The sequence below is a fragment of the Schistosoma mansoni genome, chromosome 2, assembly GCF_000237925.1.
Source record: "Schistosoma mansoni strain Puerto Rico chromosome 2, complete genome".
Taxonomy (NCBI): Eukaryota; Metazoa; Platyhelminthes; class Trematoda; order Strigeidida; family Schistosomatidae; genus Schistosoma; species Schistosoma mansoni.
In genome coordinates this window covers 33,470,821-33,482,878 of record NC_031496.1, presented here as the reverse complement: position 1 = coordinate 33,482,878, position 12,058 = coordinate 33,470,821, and the positions used below count along the sequence as shown (strand labels likewise).

General features: G+C 42.3%; 1 protein-coding gene across 1 annotated transcript in view; it reads right to left on the bottom strand.

Annotated features, from left to right (window-relative positions):
* Positions 1-11,518, bottom strand: part of Smp_017230 (nicotinate phosphoribosyltransferase related pre-B cell enhancing factor) — a gene marked incomplete at its 3' end in the record, with an annotated part of 40,004 nt that extends 28,486 nt beyond the window's left edge. Inside the window, exons 1-5 of the mRNA XM_018796432.1 lie at positions 11,419-11,518; positions 11,145-11,375; positions 10,975-11,103; positions 10,781-10,936; positions 1,688-1,818 (exon numbers count right to left, since the gene is read on the bottom strand). Of these exons, the coding sequence (XP_018650645.1) occupies positions 1,688-1,818; positions 10,781-10,936; positions 10,975-11,103; positions 11,145-11,375; positions 11,419-11,481 (710 nt within the window). The 5' untranslated portion in view covers positions 11,482-11,518. The remainder of the gene's footprint in view (positions 1-1,687; positions 1,819-10,780; positions 10,937-10,974; positions 11,104-11,144; positions 11,376-11,418) is intronic.
* Between the last annotated feature and the right edge of the window lie 540 nt (positions 11,519-12,058).

The window sequence follows — 12,058 nt, the reverse complement described above, 5'->3', positions numbered from 1 at the left end:
TGCCCCTGTAGTTTTTGCACTTGTTGAGATCGCCTTTCTAGTGGATTACGAATGAGATAATCTGGTCGCCACTAACCTTCTATAGGATTAGGATATTTATAATTGATATGAATCCTCAAACAGAGCCAGTTTGAAAATTATCGATACCATGAAGCGTAATCAGGCTTGTTTATGTGATTGGATTCCTTAACAATAAATCAATAGTTTACAACTATATACACTATATAGTTTACAGAAAAAATTATTACAAGCGATAATTTATCAATATCAGTTAGCACCATTTGTAACGGCCAATCATACTAGACAGCGAAATGACGTTTAAATCTCCCTACCAGTTATCTGATAAGTGAGATCGAGCTCTATTTATAAAACAGTCACATGAAATACTTCAGTATTAAACCGGTTTCTGTCCATGAAATATTAATCAGTACCAAAACACTAAGGGCGCGGCATAAATATACACCAACCAAAATTACTAAAGTTCATATTAGCACAAAGAAACGAGAGCAACTATGCAGATAATAGTTCAGAAAACAATTAGTCAGGCAGTGAAATCAAAAGTAGGAAGTAATTTTAAAAATTAAGACGTATAAGATCAAAAATACAAACATCTGGACCGCCCCAACTGATTTTGACCAATGGCACCTTTAGTCTTTAAACACTGAATATGACCATTGTCTAGATTCCAAACAGAAATTCTGAAACACCTAAGACGACTAACAGTGATATCACAGACTGACGCTGGGTATGCGCATAGCTATCTGAAGGGGTTTTTGTGGAGATTTCAGTATTTTCATAGTTGAAATCATGAGTCAATTGAAGCTAGACCACCATGAAAAACCTGGAAGCACTGGACAGCCGTTTCGTCCTATTATGGGACTCCGCAGCAGTGCGCATCCACGATCCCGCCTCGCGAGATTCGAACTTAGGACCTACCAGTCTCACGCCAGAGCACTTAACCGGTAGACCACTGAGCCGGCATCCAACGGTGTTAAACTCCTGGGTTCGTATCTCGCGAGGCGGGATCATGGATGCGCACTGTTGAGGAGTCCCATAATAGGACGAAACGGCCATTCAGTGTTTCCAGGTTTTCCATGGTAGTCTGACTTCAATTGAGTCATGATTTCAACATAACTATCTGTTAGTCTTATTTCAACCATATCTTACGCGACTCGTTAGCTGGATGTATGAGGAAACCAACACACAATGCACATAGTTCAATTAAAGTTGATCTAAATTTAACCGGATAACTCAAAAGCCTTTACAAATTAAAAAGAAACAAACAAATATTTGATAAAGTAACATTCATCCTTTACTTTTAAGCTCCTAAAAATTATGCGCAGATGTGGTAGTAACAAGCAATATACCTGTATGTACTGAACTATTTAGAATAAGGATAGATTGGGATATATATATATATATATATAATATATATATATATATATATATATATATATATATATATATTCATATTTGGACATAAAAAGAAAACATTATCCGTAATCACTGAAGACCCTGGTAAAAGTTTGTAGCTATATAATTTACCGAAATTTGGGTAGGAAAAAAGATGTAGCTAATTTTTGAGGACTTTCGGGAGATATGATGGAGATATAATAATAGAAGTAAAGATGGGACAAGTGTATTCCCACAGGTACATAAATATACTATTACGTTATCATAAACTAACCTGTGTTCTGTAGCCGGTATACTGAACCCAGCTGTCGGACAATTATAATACTTTCTGGCGAATAACAAAGCAACCAAACTGTCAGTTCCTTTGAAATTCACTAAATGTGCAGTGCCACCAATTGCAGCAGACTGTAATATATGAGTGGAAAATAAAATCAAGATTGTCACTAAGTTAAATAACTAGGAGTAAAGTGGTGGTCGGAGATAGGCAACAGGAAGTCCTGGAACTATGTTTTGTGCCACTTACCACTAGCTAGCAAAGTTTACAAGTAATCTTGAGGGAATAGAAGCTCCCTGTAGCACCCGATCCCATGTCACCAAGCTTCACATTCAGAGATGTTATTTATCACTGAGCTATCTGGGCCACGACTGACCTCCTGTAGGACTGGGATGCATTTGCGATCGACTGGTCAAGTTCTATCGATTGACAATAAGGACTTGGTATACATTGGTCGCCAATCAGTGATTAATCAATTGTAAGTAAAAGTAGGATAGATAAGAATTTAGGACATACTACTAGATATTTTCGCTGGAAAAACGACAAATAAAATGAAATTAGATTCACTTTTGAAGTCAAATACAGACTCCTCAGTGTGACAAAATATAACAGCATCACCTTACTGCGGTCACACGTATGTACAGTCAGTAGTACGACTTCGCCTTCGGACCTTGTGTTTGGTGCTTTTATTCTGACCGCTCTTCAAACGACCTGTCTGGGATGGTAGGACCGTGAGTACATGCAATATTTATTTTATTTATTTATTTAAACACATATATATTGGTACAAAAGGGCACCAGATACATATGCACCACACAAAATAATGAAAGTAGGAAGAGAAGGGATGAAAAGATAAGGCGGACTGAAATGTACAACCAGAAGACTCTTTCAGTTAAGAAAGTTAGAACCACTCTTTATGTAGAAAGTAAAAGAAGGTTGCAGCAGGATCGCCACTGGCTTCTATTCTGAGCCATATCCGATAACGTCTCTAGCCACTGTGTTGCACCATCTCTCGGACCCCAACCAAGGAGTCGTGAAGGACCAACAGAAGCTAGCCCTTTGCAGCTTTCTTTCATGCCACGACACCATGTCATACACTGACTTCTTCTCCGCTTTTTCCAACCAGTCCCAGGGTCGGCAAATAATGCACGACGTGGAAGTCTCTGGGACGACATTCGTAAAACATGTCCAAGCCACCGAAGTCAGTGTTTCAAGATGGTGACACCAATTGAATTATCGTCTCTGCGCCCGAACACACGATGCCGAACCTCTGCATTACTAACATGGTGTTGCCACTGGATGTCAGCAATCCTTCGGAGACAACGATGATGGAACACAGAGAGACGTCTAACATCCTCAACTCGGAGAGGCCAGGTTTCACAAGCATAGAGCAAAACTGCTCTCACCGACGCGTTGTAGATCCGACCTTTTACAGCCAGACTAACATCACGAAGGCGCCAAAGATGGCCCAGATTGGCATAAGCTGCTCTGCCTTTCATTATACATGCACCAATCTCATCACTCACGCCACCACCAGCACTTATATAGCTACCTAGATACACGAACTTCTCAACTACTTCGATCTCCTCACCATCCAGGGTGAGTACAGGATTAGAATCCTGCCAGTCTTGTAGGAGTACTTTGCACTTGGAGGGTGCAAAGCACATGCCGTACCTGCGGACACTGATTGCCAACTGATTAAGTGCTGATTGCATGCCTTGGGCATTATCGCACAGTAAGACAATATCATCCGCATACTCAAGGTCGAGAAGTCGTTCTCCAGGCAACATATCCACACCGCCATTACTTACATCCACTAGAGCTGTTTCCAGGATGTCGTCGATGGCAAAGTTGAAGAGGAATGGTGAGATCGGGCAACCCTGCCTAACCCCACTGCTCGAATGGAACAAGGGAGAAAGGTGGTTGTATGCCCTCACTCTGCCTGAGGTGTTCGTATACAGGGCCTTTAAGATGTTAATGAACTTCTCTGGCACACCCTTCTTCAATAGACAATCCCAGAGAACAGTCCTGTCCAACGAATCGAAGGCAGCCCTGATATCAAGAAACACTACGATTGTTGGCCTGCGATAAGTATGACGGTGTTCTAACATTTGGCGGAAGGTGAAGATGTGATCAATGCATCCTCGACCAGAACCAAAACCAGCCTGCTCCTCGCGAGTCAATCGTTCTCGGCTTTTAAACAACCTACGAAGAATGATAGAAGCCAATAGTTTGGACGCAAACGAAAGTAGACTTGTCCCCCGATAGTTATTGCAGGAACAACGTGAACCCTTTTTAAAGATAGGGACGACTATTGACTCATTCCATGATGTTGGAACACTTTCTTGCTCCCAAACCTTTCCAAACAACACAGTCAGTTCCTTAGTCAAAAAGTCACCACCATCTTTAAAAAGAGCCGGAGGTAAGTCATCTGGGCCAGGTGATTTGTAACGTTTCAAGAGTTGGAGTTCCTTGCGGACTTCCGCCTCGTTTAGTGGAACAGTCGTCACCGGCCATGGGGGGCAGGACAAGCTGGTTGATGTTGCCGGAGCAGCAGGCCAGTTGAACTGCCCTTCGAAAAATTCCGCCCATCGTCCAAGACGTCGGGAGATGTTAGTGATTGGCATCCCATCATCCACGTAGATTGTTTCACTCACACCAGACTTCTTGCTGCCAGTGGTTCGGATGAGTTGGAAGAGCTTCCGGCAGTTACCAGATGCAGCTGCTGCTTCCATCTCATTAGCACGCTCCGACCACCAGGCTTCTCGGTCCTTACGCAAGCTTTGCCCGATTTCACTACGTAACAGCCTTCGTTTGTGGTCAAACTCACAGTCACCCGGAGTAGACCGACGGGCTTCCATCAGTTGTAAGGAGCCAGAAGAAACCCAGTGCTTGTAAGCGGGACGTTTCGCGAAGTCGCAAGCGGCTTTACTCGCCATTTTCATGACGTCGTGAAGATGCAACCAATGCTCATCTATACTTTTCGGTGGGATGGTAGCTAGCCTAGAGGCTAGCTCCGCTCGATACTTACTTGCAACAGAAGTTGCAGCCAGTTTACTAACATCAATCCGTTGGTGGTGGTCAATCCTTCGGCCACTGAAAAGTAAGGTGAGATTGGCGCAGACCAGGGCATGATCAGACTCCAGATTGGTACTCCAAAAGGAGCGGCAGTCTTGTACACAAACACGCCAGCGGTAGCTGATCGCGATGTGATCAATCTGAGTCCAGGCTTGGGATGCAGAGGGAGGACGCCAGGTGGCACACCGGCGATGACTGTGCCGGAAGTTAGTGCTGGCCAGAAACAGGTTGTGGTCTGTGCACAGTTGCAGCAAACGGTCCCCGTTATCTGTCCTGCGACCAACAAGTCCCCATCGGCCACCTAGACGACTCTCTTCTGTGCCTAGACGCCCGACCTGTGCATTCAAGTCTCCGGCTAGTACTACAATATCTGTCGAACGCGCTTTCTGGAGAAGAACTGTTAACTGATGGTAAAACTCATCCTTGATTGCATCCGGGCTGCAATCTGTCGGGGCATAGGCGGAGATGACGAAAAGACACCGTTTCTCACGCCGATTTCTTCTCACTTTGATGGAACTTCCTAATCTAACAGCACATAACCGACTGTTAATGGGGATCCAATCGATTAGTGCTGCCTCAGCCCTAGCGCTTAGTGCGACACCAACCCCAGCAAGACCAGACGAAGATGCCACAGGGTCCCCGGATAAGCACACGTGGAACAAGCTTTTCGAGGCGACAGATGGAGAGCGGATTTGTAGTACTTCACTAGAGTCTTGAATACGGGTCTCGGATAGACAACAAACATCAACATTAAGACCTTCCAAAGACATAGCCAGCCCTATCTGTTGTGTGATCTGCATTAGTGTGCGAACGTTGAAGGAAGCCAGCTTGAACGGCGTACAAGGTTTCAGAAAGACTGCCTCAGTATTCATTATCGGTGGAAGCATTCACTTTCAACCAGACAGTGACTGGAGATCGTTTAGATAGGACAGATTTTCCACCAAGAGCGAGCTGCTGCATAAGTTGAAGAGTAAGGTTACACAAATTGGGGATAAAAGGGGGTGAGTTAGCGATATGGTAAATAATAATAATAATAATAATAATGTAAATTGTCTTGCTTTTAGTATGAGCAGGGATATTATCGTCAATAGAGTTCATCATTTCATTCATTTGTGTGTGGGCTGTGATACTGCACGGGTGCCCAAACCGAAGCAGGTGGTTTTCTTAGGGGACCACACCCCGAGCCTTTGACCTAAAGGTCTGATCCACAAGGCAGTGGAGCATCGTGAGGAGATGCAGTCCCATGGTAGCCGTTGACCAATGACAGGTTCTTCCGCCATTCGTTCCATCAGGATACTGGAGCCCATGTGCACCATTGGTTTGGAATCAGGGTTTTCCAACTCCCCTAGGTGGACCCTCCGTGTCCACCAATCCGGTTATAGCGCCGGACATTCGCTTTTCGTCCTCTCACTTTCGTAAACAACACCCCCGCCGCGAGAAGGCAGTGAGTAGGACTTCCCTGGAAGAGGCTATATATAAGGATATAGTACAGGAAGGAAGAGGGATATGAAGCAATTTTAATCACAAGGTTTAAGGGAAGATAAAGAGTGTATACACGTACTCCATTGTGATCGATTCTGACCCATGTCACACAGACTCTCCAAACATTGGTTACGATAGTCACGCGGACCCCAACCAGGTAGTCTGCATCTACCAACGTGGCTCAGACTAGAAGTTGGTGACTTCAAGCACTGATGCCATGTTTTGGTTTGGCCGCCCCTAACTCTTTTCCAATCATCCCCTACACTAGTCAACATTGCGCGTCGTGGTAATCGGTGCTCAGGCATACGTAACACGTGGCCCAACCATCTCAGTCGATGAAGATTTACAACCTCATCAACTGATTTACCATCATTCCCCAATACCCTGTGTCTAACCTCACTATTACTTACCCGGTTATCCCAGTAGATGCGAGCAATATTTCTAAGGCATCTGTGGTCAAATACTAGTAACCTACGAGTATCTTCTACTCTTAATGTCCATGTTTCACAGCCGTAAAGTAGAACAGAGCGAACTGATGCGCAGTATACTCGTCCCTTAATTGATAGACGGATATCTCGTCATCGTCATAGGTGACGTAAGTTGGCAAAAGCCAAACGAGCTTTTTGAATCCGTGCTGAGATTTTGTCAGACACCAACCCATTAGGGCTTATCAGACTTCCAAGATAAGTGAAGTTGTCGATGCGTTCGACTACTTCACTCCCTATCCTTAGTTCAGGTGTTGACGCAGGCCAGTCCTGGAGTAACAATTTACATTTGGATGGGGAGAAACGCATCCCAAACATTCTGGCATTATTACTGAGTTCCAACAGAAGACTCTGCATTTTGTCAGCGTCTTCACCAAACAGGACTATGTTATCTGCGTATTCTAAGTCGTTTAGTGTTCCCCCTGGTAGGAGATCAATTCCTGAAAATTCAGTCGAAGAGAGTGTTATTTCCAGCAACAGGTCTATAATGAAGTTAAAGTGGACAGCCTTGACGGACAGCCTTGACGGACAGCACTTGAGGTTGCAAAATCATATGACAGTTCGCCATAAGCTCTCACTCGACTGGTAGTGTTCGAGTAAAGAGCCTTCACAAGGTTTATGTACTTCTCAGGTGCACCTTTCAATGACAGACACTGCCACAGAACCTCTCGGTCTACAGAGTCAAATGCTGCTTTCAAGTCAAGAAAAACTATCATTGTCGGACGCCGATAAACATGTCTGTGCTCTAAAACATGACTAATGGTGAATATGTGGTCGATACAGCCACGACCAGGTCTGAAGCCAGCCTGATTTTCTCGTGTTTGGAGTTCACGAGTCTTAGTTAGGCGCCTGATAATTATTGAGGCTAGTATCTTAGATACTATGTTAGTCAGACTGATCCCTCTATGGTTATCGCAGGATGATTTTGGCTCCTTCTTATATATTGGGACAATCAGTGATTGTGACCAGTCGGATGGGATTACATCCATCTCCCAGATTTTAGCCAGAATATTAGTCAACCTAATCGCTAAAATTGGACCACCATATTTAAAGACCTCTGGAGCCAATCCATCTAGACCAGCTGCTCTTCCTCGTTTCAGGTTACTTATAGCCTTTTGAACTTCAAGTAAGGTCGGGGGACCTACTTCAATGTTCCATTCAGGTTTTCTGGGAATAGTGGGTAGTTGTGCAGTAGCTGAAGGCCAGCTAAACTGCTCCTTAAAGTGTTCCGCCCATCGTTCTAAACGTTTGGGTTGAGAGCAGATAAGGGTTCCGTCTTTTCCCGAGATTGTCTCACTTACACTTGACTTCTTAATTCCGGTTTCTTTTATTAGTCTGAATAGTTGCCTGGTGTTGCCTACAGCCGCTGCCTTTTCCATTTCTTTTGCTTTCGTTGCCCATCACTGCTCACGATCGTTCCTTAGATTTTTAGTTAACCTAGATCTAATTTGTTTACGCTCTTCGTCGTGTTCAGAGCCTGATGGGATGAGTTTACGCGAATCCATCAGTGAAATAGACTTAGAAGAAATCCACTGGTTTTTTGGAGCCCTATGGTTTAAATCACTAATAGATGTTACTGCTGTTTCCACAGCTGTTCGTATGTCTTTCCAAGCAGCATCTGGGTCAGTCTCGTTTACAGAACTGCCTAGATGTGAACTCAGTTGTTTCTGGAATTCGCATTTGGCTTTCTCGTCTTCCAGTTCAATCCTAATGGGTCTTCTTAGTGTACTTTTCCTGCGTCCATTGAGGCGCAGACAAATGCGCGCTCGTATTAAAGCGTGATCAGAGTCTAAACAAATATTCCCATACGAGCGACAATCTTCTATTGAGCCTCTCCAACGATGACTGATGATAATATGGTCTATTCGAGTCCATCGTTGGTTTGGTGCAGGTGGTCGCCATGTTAGACGATGTCTCTCCTTATGCTTAAAATTAGTGCTTGCTAAAAATAAACGATTGTCTGAGCATAGTTGCAACAGACGATCACCATTATCGGTTCGTTGAGCCGGAATACTAAAACACCCACCCAAATGTCTTTCTGTTTGATTTAAGCTGCCTACCTGGGCATTAAACTCACCCGCTACGACTACTATGTCTGAGCGCTTAACTTTCTGAAGAAGCTCAGAGAGCTTTCTGTAAAAGTCATCTTTCACTTCATCATGGCTGCAGTCAGTGGGAGCGTAGGCAGAAACGACGAAAAGGCAACGACGTGTGTCCCTATCCTTCCGAGTTCTTATGGAGCCATTTAGCCGGACAGCACACAGGCGACTGTTAACGGGGATCCATTCTAGTAGTGCCTGTTCTGCCCTTGTACTTAGTGCTATGCCTACACCTGCAAGTCCGCGAGAACTAGCCAACGGGTCGCTAGATACACGGAGGGTGTATTTCGTTGGCTGTCCATTTTGGCGAGGTGAGGTCAAGTGAATGACCACACTGGGATCCTGTATGCGTGTTTCGGAGACACAGCATACATCAATGGTACGAGATTCTAGGGTTTTAGCTAAGGAGGTCTGTTGACCGATTTGACATAGGGTACGTACGTTGAAGGCTCCAATGTGTAGTTTGGAGCGAGGTTTTAGTAGACCTGGGACAGCGTTTCGCGCACTAGAATCGTTGGCCATGGTGACACTTGAGGAGGAAACCGAGAGAGGAAGTTTAGTGTTGAAAGTCAAGGTAGAAGGAATAGTAGGAATTGAAGAAGGAGATTGATTATGAATACAGTGGTCTTGAGTGCTGTATGAGGGCAGTTATCACTTCCCGGTTGCCCACACCGTGGAAGGGTTCTTCTAGAGGTTTCCCAACTCCTCTAGGTGTAAAGCCTGTACATTAATACTAGAGGATATTCGTAAATTGATTGTATTCGATCATTGCTCGTGTGTTTTTGGACCATTAAGTAAGCAACGACGGAATTAGAAATATGTTGCTACGTAAATATGTAAAAACGACTGATGAGGTAGTAAATCTTCACAAACGGAGGTGATTGGGAACTTTGAATCATACCCCGTCACAGTATAACGCATTGGACGATGTTGTCTGGTATGAGAGTAGGCTGGAAGAAAGCAAGGTGTGGTAAAAAAACATGGCATCAGTCCATGAAGTCGTTAACGACTGGACTGAGCCATTATAAGTTGTATATTACTTGGTTAGTGTCTGCCTAACTGACAGAGATGAATGAAAAGGGTAAAGATAGTCCGCAACGGTGAAAGTGGATTTACTCTTTATCTTCCTTTAGATCCTGGGTTTCTGAATCGGCTTCTTTTCTTATAATTCCAAAAGTCGGTATTCCCTTATAAAACTGTCTTCTATACCTAGTATTTTCTACTGCCACTCATACTAAAATTAGTTACACTGTTCTGGCATTCTAATGTGCTGATGTGGAGTGGCAACTCGAACCGATGTAAATAAGTAACATGTTTTACGTTGTATTTGATTAACTGATCGAATTTCGGACACAAGTATTCGTTCGGGCTAGCTTCAATACACCACATTCAAACTGAAGTTTACTAAGGTATTAAAATCTTAGTCTGTGTCCGTATTAACAATTTATATTTATAGTTTACTAATGCGAAATGTGTATTATCATATAGTTCTAACTTTAGTCGTTTAGCTCATTTCTTCTACCCTAGTTTATAAAGTGTAAATGAATAACGCTTATAAAGTTGCGAATAGTCATGTTTACCTTTAGCACATCAAACTTATTTAAACGAGGTAATCTTCCATAGTAAATAGATAGAACAAAATATTTTATAGAGGAATCTCATTCAACAGCTCATTTAAATAGTGGTATCATTAGATCACTTTCCATTTCATCAATGTTTTGTTAAAGTATACAGTCACTGTACAGAAGCAAAGTTCATTTTACATAGACTACAAACAAATATGTCCTTTCATTTCTGATTATCACATCGGTCTCAATTCACAGTAAGCACAATCTTTTGCACTTATAAAAAAGTCACTTAAACACTCTACTTTTACATGACATAATCGAACACTTAAAAAGGGAAAACGTTTAAGACAGAAGTTGAAATAATTCAAGTGATAGACTTACTTCAATGGAGGAGACGCCACGGAATCCAAAGTCATGTAGTCTAAATTCTGTAGAACAGTCATCTGCAGTTTCATGAAGATACTTAACAATAATTTGTTTCATTGCTCGTGAATTTGTTGCTACAGCCATCGGATACCAAACCTGTACTAATATAGTCTATATTATGTATATATGATCAGTAAATTCTACCTCACCTCAAGATACGTGGTAAGCCAGTAACATTTTGGATCGGTATTTTCAACAGTCATTAAGACATTTTTTGTAGGTACCAACGTACCTTCAGGTACTGCCTTAATAATAATTGGTAAGTAACCTTCATGATGCTAAGATAAACAAGCTTTAGAAAAAGTACGGGAGAACTAACATTGGCAATGTATCTCCATCCTTCTTCATTGAAAATATCTCTACCGAAATGGCTAAGTAAAATGGATTTTGCTTCATCAATTTTTTCATGTGTTACTACTTGACCAACCAAATTTTTTTTCAAAATATACTGCAATCCAAAAAATACAGAGTTGGGAAATCTCCCACCACGGCTTTCGAAATAAGAGTAAATGAATTCTGTACCAGCAGGATACTGAGAATAATGACTCACCTTGAATGTTAGAAAAAAGTTGAAACAAAGAGAAGCGACATACTTTGTATGAATCACATAAAAGGATGATGTTATCAAAAGTATTCGACTGTAATCCACTCATCATAGAGAATATTGATGGCACATACGTGTATAATTGTATCTAAAAGGTGAGAACTATGCCTGATTAAACAGTTAAGATGCTTCTGTAGAACATATTTCTCACAGCACATATTAAATAGGCTTTCCTGAATTTAAACTGTATAAACGCATAGGGTGACTAAACACGACTACAGAATAAAACATATTATGCAAAAGGAGCTTTATTTGATGAATTAGATGAATAGCAACCAGTTTAACTATGAGTTCATCACACGGCCTCATACTTGATTTGCCTGGAACCTGATTTATACAGCAGTCTTTCACGGTAGACAATTTGGTGCGTACAATAAGTAACTCAGTCAACTTGGTTGGGACATATTTACAACCCATCAGTCTAACCTTACATTAAACCTTAAGTGATTATTTCGTTGCTTTAGTACATGTGGCAAATTTTTAGAGACACATAATCAAACACTCGTAATTTATTTGCGTCATTCAGTCACAATTTTACAGTAGCATACACTGAATTTTTGTGTAGTAAACTCATTCATCTGTCAGTAAGCAACAGGACATAGGAGAAATAGGTGATTTTTTATAAGCTG